This window comes from Bos taurus, chromosome 5 (assembly GCF_002263795.3).
Source record: "Bos taurus isolate L1 Dominette 01449 registration number 42190680 breed Hereford chromosome 5, ARS-UCD2.0, whole genome shotgun sequence".
Classification (NCBI taxonomy): Eukaryota; Metazoa; Chordata; class Mammalia; order Artiodactyla; family Bovidae; genus Bos; species Bos taurus.
In genome coordinates this window covers 36,129,784-36,152,541 of record NC_037332.1, presented here as the reverse complement: position 1 = coordinate 36,152,541, position 22,758 = coordinate 36,129,784, and the positions used below count along the sequence as shown (strand labels likewise).

Sequence of the window (22,758 nt, the reverse complement as noted above, 5' to 3'; positions counted from 1 at the left end):
GTGTTTCTGAGAGGAAGGGATGTGTGTGTGTGTGTGTGTGTGTGTGTGTGTGTGTTGGTGGGGCCGGAGTGAGAAGCCTACTCAGAGATCCCTCAGATGAGAATAACATTGATGAGAAGATATAAGGGAAGGCATAGAGGAGAAGAGAACTCTCACCTCATTTTTGCAGAGGAAGTGGATGACAGCATGGGCAACCTTGATTATTGAGTGTGTATGTGTATGGGTATTACTCAGAGAGCAACAGAGATTGGACAAAACAGGTGATTTTCCAGCTAACATAAAACCCACAAAAGGAGAACATATAAAGATGTGCTTTGACTACATGTTGTTCATTATATTTACATATTTGAAATACTGAATTTCACCATGCATATGGATATTCACTGAAAGAACCTAAATAAATATTAGTAATAATAGTAACTAGCATATATTAAAACTAGCAATATTTTTAGCATTGTATAAACATTACCTTGTTAAATCCTCACAACAACCTTACGAGTTATGTACAGATAATGTAAATTGTTCCCAAAGTGACAAAGCTGGAGTTAGAAGCCAGGCAGTATAATTGCAGAAAATGTAAGATAGGGATAGTGAATGACGAACACACAGACGAAAAACAAGCAACAGAAAAAATAACAGCTTTGCAAAGATGTCTTCTTGAGAAGTAAAATAGAATGACATGAAAAAGAACGCTTGGGTGACTGTTTTTGATTGGGAGTTCAGGGAACACTTATCTGAGGTTTAAGCTGAATACTGTATGATGAGAAACCAGAAAAGCAAAAATGAGAATAGAGATTCAAAGGCCACAAAGCAGGAAGGAACTTGATGTATCTAGGAACACGGATGGAATAGGCCTGAGTGAAAATGGTATCAGATGATATTGGAGATAGGAAAAGGTGAGATCATGTAAATAGAAGGGACGGTTTTGGATTTCATTCCAAGTATAATGAGACACCATTGGAGAAGTGAGTAATACAACTTGGATTATGTTAAACAGGCCATTTTGGTGCTCTGTGCAACATATCACAGAGTCAAAAACTACAAGCAGTAACTAAGCATGTCCGTGTAGTCCAAATAAGAGAGGACAGTTCTTTAAAGTGTGAATAATGGACATGGAGACAAGTGAACAAATTCAGGACATGTTTTTGCCTTTTTTCAACCTTTATTATTATTTTATTGCTGAAGTGAAATTGACAGAAACATTTAATAATTTTAAAGTACACAACCAGTAACATTTGGTATATTCAAAATGTACAATTATCACCTCTATTCAGTTCCAAAACATTTGCATCACCCCAAAAGAAAATCCTGTACTCATTAGGCAGTTGCTCCTCATTTTTTCCTCCCTTAGATACCAATCTGTGTTCTGTCTACTTATTTACCTATTCTGGATATGTCATACAAATGGAACCATGTATGTAGCCTGTTATGAATGATTTATTTCACTGGGCATAGTATTTAGGTTTGTTTATGATGTATCCGGAGAAGGCAATGGCACCCCACTCCAGTACTCTTGCCTGGAGAATCCCATGGATGGAGGAGCCTGGTAGGCTGCAGTCCATGGGGTTGCACAGAGTCGGACACGACTGAAGCGACTTAGCAGCAGCAGCAGCAGCAGCATGATGTATCATTTATTAATAATTTGTTACATTTTATTGTCAAAGAACATTCCATGTATGGATAAAACACATTTTATGGGGACTTCTCTGGCAGTTTGGTGGTTAAGACCTTGCCTCCCAATGCGTGGAGCATAGGTTTGATCCCTAGTCAGAGAGCTAAGAACCCAAGATCCCACATGCCTCACAGCCAGAAAACCAAAACGTAAGACAGAAGCAAAATTGTAACAAATGCAATAAAGACATTAAACACAGACACACACACATACACATTAATCATCAGTTGACTGCCTTTCTCAACAATTTCCTTCATTCTGTGCTTTGGTTTTAGTGTTCTTCATTTCCTAATTTCTTAACGTGCAAAGTTAACTTACTTGTTGGAGATCTTTTTAAACGTAGGCATTTACAGCTCTTTTTCTGTAAACAGCACATCTGATAAGATTTTATTTGTTGTGTCTTTGGTTCATTCATTTTAAAATATTTTGCGGTTTCCCCTGCAATTTTTTCTTGATCCATTAGCTATTTAGGAGTGTGTTGTTTAATTTCTACATATTTTAGATTTTGACATTTACGTGACTTGTATATATTCTTTTGCATCTTGCTTTTTTACTCAACGTTACATCTCTGAGTTCTCTCTGTGTTGTTGGTGTGCTCCATGCTCAGTCACTCAGTCATGTCCTACTGTTTGTGGCACCATGGACTGTAGCCCTTCAGGATCCTCTGTCCATGGAATTTTCCAGGCAAGAGTATTGAAGTGGGTTGCCACTTCCTACTCCAAGGAATCTTCCTGATCCAGGGATAAAACCTGCATCTCTTGCGTCTCCTGCATTGACAGGTGGATTCTTTACCACTGAGCCACCTGGGAAGCCTGTGTTGTTGGTGTGCATTATTTATTTTCATCACTGTAAATATTTATTTGCATTAATACAAGGTAGTTTACATATCCATAGAATTAGTGCTGCCTCTAATTATCTTTTTGTTAGTCATTATGATCAATTATGCTAGAAATATTCTAGTGTCATCGCAAGAACTGTGGCTTGTATACTGTGGGCATTTTCAATTTTATTAAATAGCAGTAAATGGTTTTCGAAAGTGGTATAATAGTTTAAACAACATAATTCAGTTCACACTGCTCCATATCCTCATTGATAACTTGGTATTGTCAGACTTACATTTTTGTCAAACTAGTAGGTGTGTGGAAGTATTTCTTTGTGGTTAAAATTTTAATTTCCTTGAACTTTAATAATAAGAGTACAATTTCATATTAAGATTGACCCTTTTGTTTCTATCTTTTTCAGACATTAAATGAATTGGGAAACTTTCTCCTATGTTATATAATAATATTAACTTTATAGAAGTCTGGTGCCTAAGAGATGATTTCTTCTGCTCTATTGTCTGGCATTTAGACTAGAATGGTTTTGCAGTTTGTTATGTGATGTTTTATTGCCCTATAACTGATACATGCATTATGATAAAAACAAAAATTGAAGTGGCACAAAAAGACATAAAATAAAAAGCAAACCATTACCACCTCTAGTTTCACTCCTCACAGTGGCCATTTAAAACTCTTCCTGTATTTAGTTCTGTTTTTTCTAATCCTAAACAATTGTACTGAAAGTGAAACGGTTAATCTCTCAGTCCTGTCAGACTCTTTGCACCGCCTCGACCTGTAGCCCTCCAGGCTTCTCTATCCATGGGATTCTCCAGTCAAGAACACTGGAGTGGGTTGCCATTTCCTCCTCCAGGGAATCTTCCGGACCCAGGGATCAAACCCTGGTCTCCTGCACTGCAGGCAGATTCTTTACCATCTGACCCACTTTTTAATTGCATGAACTTTAAACAATAATAGTAACAAACTATCAAAACATAGCAAATTTACTCTCCTATACTTCCCTAGTGGCTCAGATGGTAAAAGCATCTGCCTACAATGCGGGAGACCCAGGTTCCATCGCTGGGTCAGGAAGATCCCCTGGAGAAGGAAATGGCAACCCACTCCAGTACTCTTGCCTGGAAAATCCCATGGGTGGAGGAGCCTGGTAGGCTACAGTCCGTGGGGTTGCAAAGAGTCAGACATGACCAAAAGACTTCACTTTCACTTTTTCGATGCCTTCTAATGCCCCTCCAGCCCACTCTGCAGTGCTTCGTATTTATTTTCTTAGTAGTGGCTCTTCTATTTCTTTCCTTTAAATAATGGCTCCATGTTTTTCTGTACCTTTTTGCCCTTCCACACTCTTCACACTTCTATCAGCTACATTATTTTTTTTATACTGTTGAGGTTAATTACACGCTTGTCATTGGAACTGTAATTGCCTTCCATGTTTCATCTATTGATTCAGATCAACATTTGTAAACCCACTAATGATTTTTAAATTATATGTTATATTTTAATTGATCCATTGAAGAATCAAATAAAATGACTGATTATGCAATTAAGGCAATGACATTAAATCTGACATTCAGTGAAGACCATGTAACCAGTACCAATGTCAGACAGATTCTTCTTTTATACTCGAATAGCTGCCCAAAACCATGGATAGAAGGAGAAGAGAATAAAGAGAATTCTATCAGGCTTATTCCAACTGCACCTCTCCTGGTTTTCATACCTGCTGTCTCCTTGCTTTGAGCTCCCTGGAATCTTACTGAAACGAAGGTCTACCAAGCCTCTGTCTGTGCCTCTGCTCCTGCTGCCTTCATTCTGAATCACACATATCCAAATCCAATTATCTTCTTCTTCTGAAAATTTATCAAAATCTTTCTCCTGCAAGTTCTCCTTGCTATTATGGATTTTCTTCCTTTTATGCTGCTGCTGCTGCTGCTAAGTCACTTCAGTCGTGTCCAACTCTGTGGGACCTCATAGACGGCAGCCCACCAGGCTCCCCTGTCCCTGGGATTCTCCAGGCAAGAACACTGGAGTGGGTAGATCATCACTAAAATATCAATGGAATTTGAAGTAGTTAACAAAAGAACGCAATTTATCATCTTGATGTAAAAGATGTTTATCTTTGGATATCCAAAAGTGAGTGAGAGAAGTCGTTCAGTTGTGTCTGACTCTTTGCGACCCCATGGACTGTAGCCTACAAGGCTCCTTTGTCCATGGAATTTTCCAGGCAAGAGTACTGGAGTGGGTTGTCATTTCCGTCTCCAGGGGATCTTCCCGACCCAGGGATTGAACCTGGGTCTCCCGCCTTGCAGGCTGATGCTTTACTGTCTAAGCTACCAGGGAAGCCAATAGATTTCTAAATTTTCAGCTAGTTGGGGTTTAATATTTGCTAAAAGTCCCTAACTGCACCACTACAAAAAAGGCTATTGGTAGAAAAGGTAAAAATTAAATGTATGACTTTTGATCCTAAAATAGCTTTCCAAACCTATCTTTTCAAATAGCCATAATCTATGCTTGTTTTTGGGAGAAGGCAATGGCACCCCACTCCAGTACTCTTGCCTGGAAAATCCCATGGATGGAGGAGCCTGGTAGGCTGCAGTCCATGGGGTCCCTAAGAGTCAGACACAACTGAGCGACTTCACTTTCACTTTCCACTTTCATGCATTGGAGGAGGAAATGGCAACCCACTCCAGTGTTCTTGCCTGGAGAATCCCATGTATGGAGAAGCCTGGTAGGCTGCAGTCCATGGAGTCGCACAGAGTCGGACACGACTGAAGCGACTTAGCAGCAGCAGCAGCATGCTTGTTTTTACATTTTAAAGGCAATAATCCAGTCATTCTTTAGTCTTATTTCTCTAAATTATCCAACAGATATTCAAGGATAAAGCTAATATATATATACACACATATTTTTTCAAGTTCTTTGCCATTATGGTTTATTAATTAGATGAGCCAGCAAACTTAGTTGCTTCAGTCATGTCCGAATATTGGCAACTCCACGGACTGCAGCCCATCAGGCTCCTCTGTCCGTGGGATTTTCTAGGCAAGAAAACTGGAGTGCATTGCTATTTCCTCCTCCAGGGGACCTTCTTGATCCAGGGATCAAAGCCTAGTCCCCATCATTGCAGGCAGATTCTTTACCACTGAGCCGCCAGGGAAGCCCTATGTATAAGATATAGAATGTCAGTTATTGTACTATATAGCAGGACCTTGTTTATCTAATTTAACATACATCTATATCTATTTCTATATATCTATCTATATCTATAAATTAGCTTGTATCTGCTAATCTCAAACTCCTAATTTATCCCTCCCCACTCCCTTTCCCCTTTGGAAACCATAAATTGGTTTTCAATGTCTGTGAGTCTGTTTCTGTTTTGTAAATAAATTCATTTGTATCAAACTTTAGATTCGATGTATAAATGATATCATATGGTAGTTCTCTTTTTCTAACTTACTTCACTTAGTGTGATAATCTCTAGGTCCATCCATGTTACTGCAGTGGCATTATTTCCTTCTTTTCTATGGCTGAGTTTTTGGTCTCTATGTATTGTGCTTTGCAGAGACATTACTTTGCCAACAAAGGTCCATCTAGTCAAGGCTATGGTTTTTCCAGTAGTCATGTATGGATGTGAGAGTTGGACTATAAATAAAGCCGAGTGCCAAAGAATTGATGCCTTTGAACTGTGGTGTTGGAAAAGACTCTTGAGAGTCCCTTGGACTTAAAGGAGATCCAACCAGTCCATCCTAAAGATCAGTCTTGGGTGTTCATCGGAAGAACTGTTGTTGAAGCTGAAACTCCAGTACTTTGGCCACCAGATGCAAAGAGCTGACTCATTTAAAAAGACCCTGATGCTGGGAAAGATTGAGGGCAGGAGGAGAAAGGGATGACAGAGCATGAGATGATTAGATGGCATCACCAACTCAATGGACATGAGTTTGGGTAAGCTCCGGGAGTTGGTGATGGACAGGGAGGTCTGGCGTGCTGCAGTTCACGGGGTCACAAAGAGTCGGACACAACTGAGCAACTGAACTGAACTGAACTGATTGTACTGTTCTGTATTTGAGCTTCAGCTCTATGGCAGCATTCCCCAATCCCACCTTCTCTGTACATCTCACCTCTTCTCAAGGTGGCCCATCTGGGGTCTGGAAACAGGAAGAATGTAGGAAGAAAGAGTCCCCACTAGCTAGTACCAACATTTTAGCCTCCTATATCCCACAATGAACAGTTTGAACTATTATCACAAACATAAGAAAAATAGAGGTTTGACATTTCTTTTGAAGGTTCCCATCCATTGTGCTATAATAGTGCTTATTGGACTCACGCAGTCCCAACATCTTGTTATCAAACACGTAGTTAAATTCATGTGACATCATCAGTGTTGAATGATCTATGCATGAGAAAAGAATATAACATCTAACAGTGGAAATGAAGGAAAAGGGATGACCTTCTAAAATCTCTAAACTGGAAAGGAAGGCAGAGTGGCACTAGAGCCTTTTGCTCTTAGATGAGGAATGGATGGTATTAGAGAGCTAAGTACCTAAACCGTAGCTTTAAGGAATGAGGACAGTAGACTTGGTGAAATGTACATGTTTGAACTGGATGAATTCAGTTCACCCAAATTTTATTTATTAAAAAAAAAAAAAAAAACACAGGAAAAAACCTCCCTTTGAAAACTACCTACCAGAGACTCATGCACCTCAGATCCTTTAAATTTCTTGAAATTATCATAATATGATGAGAAGTTTTGAAAATCACCTAATTTCATTAGATTAATGGAGAATACTTTCCAAGTTTCCATTGGGCCAAATCAGATATTTCTGTGCCTGTATGAGCACATCAGAGTGGATGGCCTTTTATCTCATAATGCCACCAAACAAAGCACAGAAAATTATTACCAATGAGAAATATGGGTTTGTGTATTAAACACATCATCTCTAATTAAAAAAAAAAATTTAAGTCTTATAATTCAAAAGAAAATTTCCTTAACTATTTGAGAATGAGATAATATATATTAGCTTTATGCTTGAATACCTGTTGAATAATTTGGAGAAATAAGACTAAAGAATGATTGGATTATTGTCTTTAAAATGTAAAAACAATATTTAAAATGTTCATTTATCGTGTATATATATCCCTCACAATGTCATAAATAGGCAAGCCAGAATAGCAAAGTGGCTGAAAGCTTGGCATTGAAGTCAGAGATGTACCTATATGCACACTCAGTTGCTTCAGTCGTGTCCAACTCTTTGGAGACCCTGTAGCTCGCCAGGCTCCTCTGTCCACGGGATTCTCCAGGCAAGAATGCTAGAGTCTGTGGCCATGCCCTCCCCCAGGGGATCTTCCCAACCCAGGAATGAAACCTGCATCTCTTATATCTCCTGCACTAGCACCACTTGGGAAGCCCCTAAGCCAGAGATACCCCGATTTAAATCTAAGCTCCCTATTTGATTTAAATCTAAGCTTTGTGATCTTGGGCAGGTTATTTAATTTCTGAAAGTCTAGTGTTCCTTATGCAAAATGAGGCGATTAATAGTACTTACCTCATAGGATTGATTATATGAGAATTGAGTGCAATAATATACTATCTACTACATTATAACTGCTATCATTATCATTTACTTCTTCATCATCATCATAAACATTGTCACCATTTCAGAGATAAAAAATTAAGCCTTACTCTTCTGAGTACACATAAATAAGTACTCTAAGCTATGACCATTTTTTGTCTTTCCTTTGACACGTTTTCTTTTTAATATATATGAAGAGCTTTTCTCATAGAGTAGATCCTGACTAATAACCTTTTAGAGCAAAGATAGTTAAATTTAACTAAGAGAAATTGCTTTTAGGTATTAGATGGCATTTTAACATGCTTGAATGCACTTTGAAAGCATCTTTCTCTCTTGTTATATTTTAAGAAAAGACATTGAAAGGACCTTCCCTCTACAATTATTTGTGCATGTGAAGACAAGTAGCTGGGCCAAGATTTCTTCTAAGGCTAATTTTGTTTTTTTTTTTTTTTAATTTAAGTGAGCATTTTCCTGTGAATAGATGTTCCACGGAAGCCTGAGTTTATTTTCCAGATTGGATAGGTAACGATTTTGACTGATCTCAATTATGTCAGATATCAAGAGCTAAGTATTTCTATTCTGTATCTAGCCTGGAAATATTTCCAGTAAGCAATTGTTTTAGGATTCCAAGAATCCTAAATTTCTAGAGCTGTATTAGTTTTCTATTGCTTCATAACACATTACCACAAACTTAGTGTCTAAAAAAACAACGTATTTTTTTCTTATATCCTGTAGGTCAGGTCTGGTATTATGTGGCTGGATTCTCTGCTCAGACTTTAGACGGGCTGTCAGCTGGCTTCTCATCTGGAGACATGGTCCTCTCCAAGCTCATTTTTGTTGTGGGCAGCTTTCACTTCCTTGTGATTATAGGACTAGCATCCCCATTTTTGTGCTGCCTGCCAGGGCTGCTTCCTGCTCCTAGAGGAGAATGACCCCCTCCATGTCAACAACAGAGAAGCCTCCCTCTCACACTGCAGAGCTCTCCATTTCCCTTTACTGCTACCACGCTCTGCTCTGAAAGAGCTCATGTGGTTGGGTTAGGCCCACCCAGATAATCTCCCATTTGGTTAACCAAAGGCAAAGTAATCAGTAATCTTCATTAAATATGCAAAAATCCCTTCTGATATGTAAAGTAATATAATCACAAGAATGATATCTCACAATATTTGTAGATTCTGCACAGACTCAAAGGGAGGAGATTGTACACGGACAAGGATCACTGAAGGTCCTCTTAGATTTTGCCTGCTCCCAGCACCCAGCGAAATACCAGAGGGTATATAGGTTTCTTTGGCTCTCTAAAGAAAGACAGCTCATAATCTGTTCTCACACCAACTTTCTTTCCAGCTTCCCTATTTCAATAACTATCATCCAGGTTTAGCATGAGTTCTATTAATTTTCCTTTCAAATATATATAAGCATATATATTTTATCCTCTGTATCATTATAACCATACCATTCATGCTTTACTGCAATTGTCTATGTTCTATTCTTTCTCAGTCTGTGCTTCAACTTCCCTCCAGGACTGAAGCTATTCAGCAAAATGATGATTTTGCTTGAGATATTTGAGTAAATACCAATAAAATTGTCAATTACTGGTTAATTGCAACCAAATGGTCTTAAATTGATTTTCCAGATAATTTCCTCAATTGTCTCTTCCTCTTTGCTAATAGAGATCCTGGGAGCAGAACACAAATTAGGCCCATGTCTGAGTTTACATCCAATTTTGCAATTTTCAAAGGAGTCTATATGTTAAAGAAAAAAGTGTCCTCAACAGTGGTCCATCTTCAGTCTTTATCCTGTAAAACCTCTACCTAGTAGTTGGCTGTTTTGACCACATATTCATTCTTGAAATTATCTTTCTGGCTTCTATAATGTTGTTTCTTTGGCTGCCCTGCGTTTTCATCGTGGCCCTCTGGTTCTTCATTGCAACTCTCCGGCTTTTCTTATTGGGCTTAGCTGCCCTCTGTCTTGTGGAATCTGAACCTATGTTTTCTGCACTGGAAGGTGGATTTTTAACCATTGGACCTCCAAGGAAATCCCCTACAGTATTGTTTTATTTTGGATTTCTTCATATATCATGTCATATGTCTGTGGCCTTCTCATCCGCCAACCATCTCTGGATATACCATAAAAAAAGATGATCCTTAAGATTCTGTCATTGACTTTCTGGTTTTTTTTTTTTTTTTCCTTTTTTTATCTGAAAAATCTTATTAAGCTTCATGTTTTTAACAATTATGGGTTCTTACGTTGGCTCAAAAATAAAGAATCCACCTGCAATGCAGGAGATGTGTCAGGAGCCATGGCTCCAATCCCTGGGTGGGGAAAATCCCCTGGAAAAGGAAATCGAAACCCACTCTAGTTTTCTGGCCTGGAAACTCTCATTGAACAGAGGAGTCTGACAGGCTGCAGTACATGGAGTCACAAAAGAGTTGGACATGACTCAGCAACTAAATACACATTTTAACAATTACTTGTATTTGAATGAACCAAAATCCAGGGCCTGATCTTTCCTTGGCCCAAATTCCTATCGCCAGCTGACTATTGATCATTTCTATATGGATGTCCTACCAGCCCCTTAAACTCAACAAGGTGTTCAAAACAGGATTCAAAATATTTCATTCCTGCTTTCTTTCATATTTCTCACTTCAGTGAATAACTTCACAATCTTTTTAGTCACACAGTCTAGAAACTTTGGAAATACTTGTCACTCTTCCTAAATGTTTCACTACTACTCACTACTACTATTTCCATATTTTCTTTCAAATTTGTCTTTTATCTGCAATATCCATTCCACTATTGCAATCTGCTCATTTTTAAGTCCAATTTCATTAAATGTCCTAGCTACTTTTCATACCTGAATAAAAATAAATCAGATATTCCTGAAAACTTCCATAGCAGCATGGTTTTTGCTTAACTTTGGATTTGTTTGTGTATGTTTCCTTCCTTTAGCTGGTGATATGTTCCTTAAAGGCAAAGATCAGTGCTATGTCCCTTCAATTTATGTCTGTGCCTTACATACTCAAATATTTCTTGAATTTTCTGTGTCCATGCATGTGTTACAGTATGACTTTCTTATTCAAAAGCAATACTATTTGTCAGTCTTGTACATTACCTGAAATAGCATTATTTTCTCAAGGAGCTATCTAAATTCTTAATAAAATTACACTTTTACACAGCTTCAAAATTCTCCACTGATTTGACCAGATAAGATGGATGACCTACTTTTCAAATGCCAGCAATCTACTATTAATTAAATCAAATTTTTAAGTTGGTTCTCTGACTAATGCTGACATGCTCTTTCCCTCTTTTTTAGTGAAGTTTTTTTTTTTTTCTTTCTAGTTTGTCCTGAATTATTTATAAACAAATCAAAGATTCTTCACAGGTTCCCAAGAGAAAATAAATATATATCTGCAGTAATAAAGCTTTAGATGTTTTAAAAAATCTTTTCTGTTAGAATTCAAGAATGGAGCATGTCTCTTATGAATCCTAATATTAATTTTTTGATCTTCCATTGTGATATGACATAATTTCCTTTACATATGTTTGTATGACTGTTGGGAATTTTTCTATTCCTGTGGTCTATTTTGTCATCTTCTTTCATAAAAGTATTTTATGTTTGTAATATCTGCTTTCCTAGCTATTACATTATCCCCAATGTCTTTGAAAAGATTCTTTCTTCCAGGAGTACTTAAGTTCTGAAAGCATTCTTCCCAGTGGACAGTCTCCTGATAATACATCTTCAAGAGATATTTGAAAAGATACTGAAAATATACTTTTGGCCTTGGCTTGACTTATGTAAACATCTTGGCTTCAACGAAGTCATGTAATTTTACCTGAACCTCCATTTTTAACCCAGTATATAAATTCATCCCATTTTTAAAAACAAATAAAGCGTAGTTGGGTTCTGCTTACCCCATAAGATCCTAGTTTCTCTTCTTTTTTAAAAAGTAAATTTAACAGGAAAACATGAAACATGGTATGTTTAACTCAAAATTTCTGCTTGGCATTTTTAAAAGTCAAAAATATGTTTGGAATATCATAGCTCTCATTGTATTTTCATTAAATAAACAAACAGGGGTATAGTTCTTGCTGGCATTATTTGTAGTTAATAGGCATTTATGTATAGCTTTATCTTTATTACCACTTTCATTACTGATTTGTGGTAACATTTTATACCTGAGGTAACAATTAATAGAGTATGTTTCACATGCTTTCTTCTATTGAATTGGTGAATTATTTCGTATGTACATGGTAATTCACTAGGAAGAAAAATTGGGTTGGTGAGTTTACTAAGAGACAGAATTAGCATGCCCGTTAGGTCCATGAAACCTAATTTTGCATTGCACAGGTCTCTTCCTTTGCTCTGTAAATACTGGAGGAAGTACCATCAGTCACAGAAGTATCTGAGCTTGGGGACAGGTGAGGAATAAGCACTTTTCCTCCACTCAGTTCAGTTCAGTTCAGTCGCTCAGTCATGTCCAACTCTTTGCAACCCCATGAACCACAGCATGCCAGGCCTCCCTGTCCATCAACAACTCCTGGAGTTTACCCAAACTCATGTCCATTGACTAAGTGATGCCATCTAACCATCTCATCATCTGTCATCCCCTTCTCCGGCCTTCAATCTTTCCCAACATCAGGGTCTTTTCAAATGAGTTAGCTCTTCGCATCAGGTGGCCAAAATATTGGAGTTTCAGCTTCAACATCAGTCTTTCTAATGAACACCCAGGACTGATTTCCTTTAGGATGGACTTATCGGATCTCCTTGCAGTCCAAGGGACTCTCAAGAGTCTTCTCCAACACCACAATTCAAAAGCATCAATTCTTCGGCTCTCAGCTTTCTTTATAGTCCAACTCTTACATCCATACATGACTACTGGAAAAATCGCAGCCTTGACTAGACAGACCTTTGTTGACAAAGTAATGTCTCTGCTTTTTAATATGCCATCTAGGTTGGTCATAACTTTCCTTCCAAGGAGTAAGCATCTTTTAATTTCATGGCTGCAATCACCATCTGGAGAAGGAAATGGCAACCCACTCCAGTATTCTTGCCTGGAAAATCCCATGGATGGAGGAGCCTGATAGGCTACAGTCCATGGGGTCGCAAAGAGTCGGACACGACTGAGAGACTTCACTTCACTTCAATCACCATCTGCAGTGATTTTGGAGCCCCAAAATATAAAGTCAGACACTGTTTCCACTGTTTCCTCATCTATTTGCCATGAAGTGATGGAACCGGATGCCATGATCCTAGTTTTCTCAATGTTGAGCTTAACTATATTAAATAAATTGATTTATTCTTACTGTTTTTAAAATACCACTAATGTGCCAGTAATTGATAATTAATAATGGATGACACAGCCAAATCCAAAGAACTTTGCAGTGTACTAAGTAATTTTTTCCTAAAACATGTGTTTTGTTCTTACGAAACACAGAGAAACTAATTTGATTTCTTCTGACCAAAACTAACTGTGCTCTATATCAATAAGCTACTTTTAAGTACCTCTGAGTAAACTAACATCACTCAGACACAGCTAGAGAAATTCAGGCCACTAAAAGGAATGTGGCCATTTCATTTGCCACCTCTTATGTCAGAAGAACTGTACAAAAAAGATCTTCACGACCCAGATAATCACGATGGTGTGATCACTGACCTAGAGCCAGACATCTTGGAATGTGAAGTCAAGTGGGCCTTAGAAAGCATCACTACGAACAAAGCTAGTGGAGGTGATGGAATTCCAGTGGAGCTATTTCAAATCCTGAAAGATGATGCTGTGAAAGTGCTGCACTCAATATGCCAGCAAATTTGGAAAACTCAGCAGTGGCCACAGGACTGGAAAAGGTCAGTTTTCATTCCAATCCCAAAGAAAGGCAATGCCAAAGAATGCTCAAACTACCGCACAATTGCACTTATCTCACACGCTAGTAAAGTAATGCTCAAAATTCTCCAAGCCAGGCTTCAGCAATATGTGAACCGTGAACTTCCTGATGTTCAAGCTGGTTTTAGAAAAGGCAGAGAAACCAGAGATCAAATTGCCAACATCCACTGGATCTTGGAAAAAGCAAGAGAGTTCCAGAAAAACATCTATTTCTGCTTTATTGACTATGCCAAAGCCTTTGACTGTGTGGATCACAATAAACTGTGGAAAATTCTGAAAAAGATGGGAATACCAGACCACCTGACCTGCCTCTTGAGAAATTTGTATGCAGGTCAGGAAGCAACAGTTAGAACTGGACATGGAACAACAGACTGGTTCCAAATAGGAAAAGGAGTTCGTCAAGGCTGTATATTGTCACCGTGTTTATTTAACTTATATGCAGAGTACATCATGAGAAACACTGGACTGGCAGAAACACAAGTTGGAATCAAGATTGCCGGGAGAAATATCAATAACCTCAGATATGCAGATGACACCACCCTTATGGCAGAAAGTGAAGAGGAACTCAAAAGCCTCTTGATGAAAGTGAAAGTGGAGAGTGAAAAAGTTGGCTTAAAGCTCAACATTCAGAAAACGAAGATCATGGCATCTGGTCCCACCACTTCATGGGAAATAGACGGGGAAACAGTAGAAACAGTGTCAGACTTTATTTTTCTGGGCTCCAAAATCACTACAGATGGTGACTGCAGCCATGAAATTAAAAAACGCTTACTCCTTCGAAGGAAAGTTATGACCAACCTAGATAGCATATTCAAAAGCAGAGACATTACTTTGCCAAAAAAGGTTCATCTAGTCAAGGCTATGGTTTTTCCAGTGGTCATGTATGAATGTGAGAGTTGGACTGTGAAGAAGGCTGAGCGCCGAAGAATTGATGCTTTTGAACTGTGGTGTTGGAGAAGACTCTTGAGAGTCCCTTGGACTGCAAGGAGATCCAACCAGTCCATTTTGAAGGAGAACAGCCCTGGGATTTCTTTGGAAAGAATGATGCTAAAGCTGAAACTCCAGTACTTTGGCCACCTCATGCAAAGAGTTGACTCATTGGAAAAGACTCTGATGCTGGGAGGGATTGGGGGCAGGAGGAGAAGGCGACGACAGAGGATGAGATGGCTGGATGGCATCACTGACTCGATGGATGTGAGTCTGAGTGAACTCCGGGAGTTGGTGATGGACAGGGAGGCCTGGCATGCTGCGATTCATGGGGTCGCAAAGAGTCGGACACGACTGAGTGACTGATCTGATCTGATCTGATGTCAAAATTGCCAATGGCCAGGACTCCACATTAAGTTGCAATGGTTGGACACTGCAGAACTCCAAGGGGCATTGTTTATGTAGATTAGCATGCCAGGACCCTGTCCACATAAATTACAATCTGCATGGCCAGATGACCCAACCCAGAGGTACCTTTTTCAGCCACCTCTTTCATGCCCTTTCAGAAACAAGTGTTGCTAAGTAGCTTCTGCATTTCAACTTGTTCACTGCTTTTTGAGCTCCTGCTGTATTCAGGGCACTTTTCTTCATCGAATAATAGAGAGATATAAAGATAAATAACACATAAACGTATAGTTTAATGGACAACATTAAAGTCTAATAATTTCCTTTACCGTCTCCAAATCCCAATAGAGCCACAAACAAGATAAGTTTAATAACTGCATCTTGTTTCACAGGATCCTATCTTAACACATGTGTTCAGGTTGGCCAAGAAGTGACTGTAGCATTAAAGAAAGCCACGTGAGAAGCTGTGTCCTTTCCCTAGGTCACTAAGCAAGCATCACCTCTGTGTTCCCTTGGTGCTTCTTGCTCCTAAGAGTGGGAAACAGGAAGGACACTAAAATCATTTCCTTATGGACTTCTAAGGAGCCATCTTGACTTCATTAGCTAGATGATGGTGCTGAGTATACCCATGAATTTCAGGATGAGCTGGCTGGAGGACCCAAGTGGTGATTGTTTTACTTACAGAGTTGCAGTGGTAATACTGATCATTAAAACAAGCAAAATGGAAAGTGTCAGGATTCTCTCATGGCCATCTCTCAAGTCACAGCTTCTGTGTGCTGGTAGTTGGTATTCCAAATGGAACTGGATGTTTGAACTGGCTCTCAGTTTTACAATGGAAAGTAAAGAAGAGTATTCTTCTATTTATGCCTGCTTGTTTTATTTTCCCCTCTAAACAACATGGTGAGAAATAATGATATTAAAGCATTTTAAATTCTATTGGCATGTCACATTTCATTTTACGTGTTTAGTACTTTAACATATCAAACTATAACTAAATTGTAAGATTAAATTTGCCATCTTGATCCATGCATTCATTCTTTTTTATAGTGATAACATTAGAATTTTCATTTTTAATAAGATTCACAGATTTTTATTTTCTTATGAGAAATTATAAAATACTATCTAACTTGTTTTGATTGAGCTCCAACATTTTAACACAAGTACTATAGAAAGAAATTAAAGTGATTTTTAGTTCTTTTAGCTGTTACAGTAATTGTGCAACATAATCAGAAAAAAATATGATATTCATGACTGGAATAAAAGATTATAAACATTTTAGAACATGAGTAATGGCTAATCTAGTAAAACATATGAAAACATTTATTATGTTGAATCACATGAAATTGCTGTTTTTAGTAGGATAAAACATGATCAAATTTTGATGATTTTGTTTTACTCAACATATAATATATGAGTTAGGAGATTCTCTACATCCCTGCTGCCTGGTTTAGTCAAAATGAAATTGTGTGATGATTAACACTGAGTTAGCCCTCTGTGGATAATCCAAGCTCAATGCCAATTCTTCTCTCTCTTGATTTAATCTCTGATTTCAGGCTATTTAACTGTTCAATAAGTCTGTCTTACAGTGGTTATGAATGGAAGAGGGAAAGCAACGTTAACTTATTTAGTTACTTAAAATAGAAGTTCTGTATTTTTTCAAAAATCAAGAAATTAGAGTGAAAGAATGGTTAAGACTATGAATTAAACCACTATTGGGGAATTATCTTGATTCATTTACATGCACTACTCTGTTTCCAATCAACATACATAATAGATATTTGAGTCGATTATAAAGTATGTTTACAGATGAGATCCATATGATATTAAATTTTTTAGCATATCTGCAGATTTTTAGCTAAAGAGAGAAAGTAGTTTACTACAGGGCAAGTCCTGGCTCAGAGTCAGTTCTCATGGTAGTTCTGTCCCTGGCAGGCCCTGTGACATGAGCAAGTTCCCTAACCTCTCTGGAAGCATTTAATTTTCTCATTTAACTGACAACTCCTAGTGCACATATAAATTCACAATTCCATAGCAACCCTGTGGTTCCCAGGAACCCACCCCAAAGATTGGGAAGCAGTGAATTAGAAAAGCTCTTTTAACCCTTCTTGGTCTCACATTCTAATTCCTATTAATTTAAGAGGAGTTAGCAGCAATTGAGGGAAAGCAAACACACTGGAAATTTGAAAACATGGAAGTGAGACTAACCACTTGAGCTGATAATTATGTGTGAGTTCTTTCTGTTTGACTGGTGGCCAGAAACCAGAGACAGTGGAATTGATGAGCCAGGATGTCCTGCTGCTGCTGGCTGCAGCTTGAAAGGAAATAATCCAGATAATTGTTTAATTGGATGCTATTTAAAAAGAGAAGTTGGAACTCCCAAGAATCATGATCCAGAGTAAACATCTTTTCAACCATATTGGTTAAATAAAAACCAAAGGATGCTGCATTGATGGCTAGCATCCATGAGGTTCCACTTTCACTTCCATTTTTACTATCCCTATTAACCATTTCCTGTCAGTTCTTGTTGGAGGCTGTGCCACTTTTACTTTTCAATGTTAAGCATTCCTGGATGATAACTTTCCAACATTATACTTACATTAATAATAAAAATGGAAAATGAGTGAGATCTTAGCTACGGATCTAGTAACGAGAGGGTAAAATCAAGTGCTTCAAAGGAGAGGCAGTATGTACAACAGTTATGACACAGATTTTCATGAGTCAGCCTGGGTTTGAGTCATCTTATATCTTTTATTTTATATAATTGATAAAATCCATAGCACAGGTTCAGTTAACTGAACTTTCTCTCAGTTTCTGCAGTTGCAATTTGGAGTTAGTTGATATTGGATTGAAGTAAGAATTATACACACACACACACACACACACACAAGAATTATACTAGTTAATTTGTGTAAGGCTCCTATACCAGTCCCTGACACATTGCAGGTGGCATGACTATAATTTTTTGTTGTTTTTTAGTTGTGTCTGACTCTTTTGCAACCCCATGACTGTAATGTGCCAGGCTCCTCTGTCTGTCGAATTTCCCAGGCAAGAATACTGGAATGGGTTACCATTACCTTCTCCTGAGGATCTTCCCAACCCAGGGATCGAACCCACGTCTCCTGCACTGCAGGCAGATTCTTCACCACTGAGCCACCTAGGAAGCCCAAGACTATAATAGTAATTTGTTATTGTTACTGTTCCCTTCATAGAAGTTTCACATAAAAGTGACTATTTTTGTATAGCCTAATACAGTCATGGCTCTTTGAAACTGATGCTTTAACTGAATTATCATAGCATGGTACAATCCATCAGTTTTATAAGAGGTGGCTCAGAAAAACAAACCACAAGCAACAGTTTTGCTTCCACAAACTGTCTATATCTTATCTATGTCTAGATAAGGCATTGAATGTAATTTTGGAGGTGGAATAACCAATTAATGGATTTTGATCCCCTTTTCCTTTTCTATATTCCATCCTCTTGACTTTATTTTTAGAGCTCCTTCTCTGAGCTGTATGCATTCATATTTAATGATTGCCATTTTTATTCTTTTTGTAGTATTAAATATTAAATATCAGGCAGAATACTTCCTTTAATTTCTCTTTGGAGTAATAAAATATTATCAGTAACTTTCTCTTGAGATTTGTAGCAATACTCTTTGTCAAAACAGAAGTAATTAATAAAGCCAGGAAAGCACCTAGGAAAAGCTCTTAGGAAGAGTATTATTATTTATTGGCTAAATAAAATATATAAAATAAACTAAACATCTAAGACATGAATTGGTATACATTTGGTCTCAAGAAGCTCTGAGACATTCTGGTCTCAGGAAGTTCTATAAAGCTCTGAAGCTCTACAACAGATATTATGATAAGTTCTAATTACCAAAGAGTTTTAATGATTACTTTTAGTGACTTAATTCACAGTGAGATTATTAGCATGAGTAAAAATGACTCCCTTGAACAGACTGTGGTTAACAAGGAAAGGGGAGGGATGAACTGGGAGTTTCAGAATTAGCAGATGCAACAATTTTGTATACAGTGGATAAAAAACAAGGTCCTACTGTATAGCACAGGGAACTGTATTCAGTACCCTGTGATAAACCATAATGGAAAATATGAAAAATAATATATATATGTATGTGTGTGTCGGGGGGGGGTGTGTATGTGTGACTGCATCACCTGGCTGTACAACTGAAATTGACACAGCATTGTAAATCAACAATTCTTCAATAAAATACATTTAAAAACAAAATAACTCTTGTGAATTTTTTAATAGGTGAGGCTTGTGATTATTCATCAAACACTTATTTCAAAATCTCATATTTTGTCACCTAAAAATATGCCTCTGCATTAATATTTAATTTTACAGTATCAGTTTACATACTTAGACCAATGGGGTAACATTAAATATGAATTCCTATGTAATCAACTGTCTTCACAAAAATAAGATTTCCGGTGTCTCTTGGGGAAAGTGCAGCAATGACATTAAAAATACTAACCTATCAACCAGGCTCAGACCAACAGGATGGATGCTAGCCTTGGAGCCGTAACCCTGTTTCACCAAGACTTCACCCTCTCGTACTGGATAACAGGAAGGTGGGGGAGCCTTGTGAAATAGGCAGAAAAGGACGAGCTTGAGAGAATTGGGATCCCAACCATTTACCAACCTTGTACCAGACAGGGAAGCCTGGCGTGCTGCAGTCTATGGGATCGCAAAGAGCTGGACAAGACTGAGTGACTGAACAACTGTTATACAGTGTATACTAAGAAGTATATATATTCATAGCATCCTTGTGAAACACACATATAAAAAGCCAAGAGTGGTGAGGAAATACCTTTATTACCAAAAAAGAGCTTCAAAAAATAGTCAATATCTATCTATTCTTCATGAAAGTTGTTAAATTTTTGTTGACAAAAGAAATTGTAATTTGATTCAAATTTGCTTAAAGTTTCTCAAACTCAAAAAGACAAAAACAAATTGACTTAAAATTTGTTTAAAATTCCATTGTTCTTATGTTTGACTATATAATATTTGCAATTTCTTTCTGTTGTAGTTTAATAATTATTTAGGATTTCTCTCATGTTCATTTAATCCATTTGGATTTCAGGAAATGCTCAAAGATGTTCTAAACAGTAGCATAGATAATTTTTAATTTATATACTTTGGAGATAATGAGTCAAGTTCTTTAGAATCTGCAATTTTAATTTAATAAATTTTTATTTTCTAAAATTAAAAAAATGTATCTTTTCTATTCATAGGGTAAAAATCTAAAGAAGAGTTCATTGTATTCATTTTATCAAAATATAACCTGTTCCAAATAGAAAGTTGTAAAAAGGAAATTCCAAGTTTTAGTTTAGAAATTTGTATTTTGTTCAGTTGTTAAGAGAATTCTAGGATGATTAATATTATTCCATTTTTCTTTTCTCTATTCTATTTATTCCTTTACATTAAAATCATTTTCAGAATATTTTTCTTTTTCATTCTTCTTCTTATAATTCAAAACAATATCTTTGTACAAAGATCACTCTGAAAGCAGAGGCTCTACTACATTATGGACAATTCTCTGGCCGATTGCTTTTTCACTGCCCACATTTCAGATTCACTTTGAATATCAATATTAAAGACCAATTGAAGTATTTTCTTTAAGACTTTATTTGATAATTGTTACAGTTTCAACAAATGTTCTTTGAACTCCTTCTTTATATAATTGTGTAAGATTTTATGGAGGCTACAAAAATATATAAAAGAAAAATCTCAGGCCCATAATATCTTATGGGCTTCCCTAGTAGCTCATATGGTAAAGAACCCACCTGCAATGTGGGAGGCCTGGGTTTGATCCCTGGGTTGGGAAGATCCCCTGGAGAAGGGAATGGCAACCCACTCCAGTATTCTTGCTTGGAGAATTCCATGGATAGAAGAGCCTGGTGGGCTACAGTCCCTGCGTTCACAAAGTCGGACATAACTGAGTAACTAACACACACGATATCTTATAACTAGGGATGGGGGAATCAGACATTGTGTGACCTGGATAGGTCACTAGGCCCCAAGTGATCTATGATATGAGTCCCATGAGAAGAGACTATGCATTCGGCATGAAGTGGTTCCTCTACAGAGCTCGTCAGGCTATGGGGACGATGAAGGAGACCCATCTATCTATAGTCTCTCTTTTTAGAATGATCATGGAATTCAAGGACTTTCTTACCCATCTGCTTTGTGTATATCTGCCACCTTCAGTGAAACAATATGTATATAATGAGAGTTACAGCCAATGCTCTCTTTGGAATATATAGTGCACTAAGTAAGGTTATTTATAATATTTCGTTCTAATTATTTGTTCTATAATCAGTGCCTTATTTTTCTTTAGGAAAATTCTTCAAAGAGATCTATCATACCTTTTTCTAATTACTTTTGAAAGAAAGCTCAAGTTGCTTCTTTTTTCATCTTCCTTTTGGGGACTATGCCTTAGGATGAGTACTTGGCAAAGGGTAGATGTTTAATATAGCAGATCATGTGCACTCCCCACTGTTTATATAATTACTCTAGTGTTCTTTACTGTCATGTTCCTTGCAGGACGGTTCTTTTTACTCTGACGTCTGTGGTTGTACTTGTCATTACAACTGACTGGATCAGCTGGGACAAGCTGAATCGGGGATTTTTGCCCAGTGATGAAGTTTCCAGAGCCTTTCTGGCTTCTTTCATCTTGGTCTTTGACCTCCTTATTGTAATGCAGGTAAGTGTGTTTGTATTTTCTTCCTCTCCTGAAGCCACCCCAAGCTTTGTTCTCTGTATTGTAAACATTATTCAGTGAAAGGCTCCATAAAGCTAAAGAAATGCATAGTTTGCAGTAGCTATTAATGGAGCCTTCTCTAATCATATTTTCAGCACTTTTACTAGGCGTATAAGCCAAATGCGCTTTTATGAGAGGGGCACCAAAAAGTCATTGTATGACCGTTGCAAGGTGGCCCTGGAAACCATACAGAACGGTTTTGTTTTTTGCCAAAGCTTCAGGGGAAAAAAAAAAATCACTGTCATTTAGTAAATAGAAAGCTGCAGAGATGAAGATGATATAAAACCAACGAAGCCAGGATAAGCAATTGCCAAAGCAACTCAGGGTTTTAGAGCAGTTGAAATAGAATAATATAAAAATGCTTTTTCTGGTTATGGAAATTATCACTTTCTTTCAGTATCCACAAGAGATCATTCCATTTTTATGTAAACAGTATTTCTGCCCTGCTTAGCAACAGATTGTTTGTACAGTGGCTTTGTGCTAACCGGTGCTACTCATGTAATCTTCTGGTGTGAATGCTTTGGGGTCTTAGGGATGTTCCTTTGAGTCAAGCAGAAAGAGACATTAACTATTACTTGGCACTTTGTCTTGTTCATTAAATGTCCGTCCATTTGCTAGACATTTTCTTATTGCTTTCATAAGGCAGTTTTGTGTTTTCCTCTCCAGAGGCCTTGTAAGTCACCAGAACAAAGGCTCC

At 37.6% G+C, this 22,758-nt stretch overlaps 1 protein-coding gene across 5 annotated transcripts in view; it reads left to right on the top strand.

Moving 5' to 3' along the window:
• TMEM117 (transmembrane protein 117) overlaps positions 1 to 22,758 on the top strand; it is a 610,272-nt gene that overhangs the window by 472,441 nt on the left and 115,073 nt on the right. For all 5 annotated transcript variants that reach the window (XM_015471033.3, XM_015471034.3, XM_059886705.1 and 2 more), the window contains 1 exon segment: positions 21,845 to 22,004. In XM_015471033.3, coding sequence (XP_015326519.2) covers positions 21,845 to 22,004 — 160 coding nt within the window.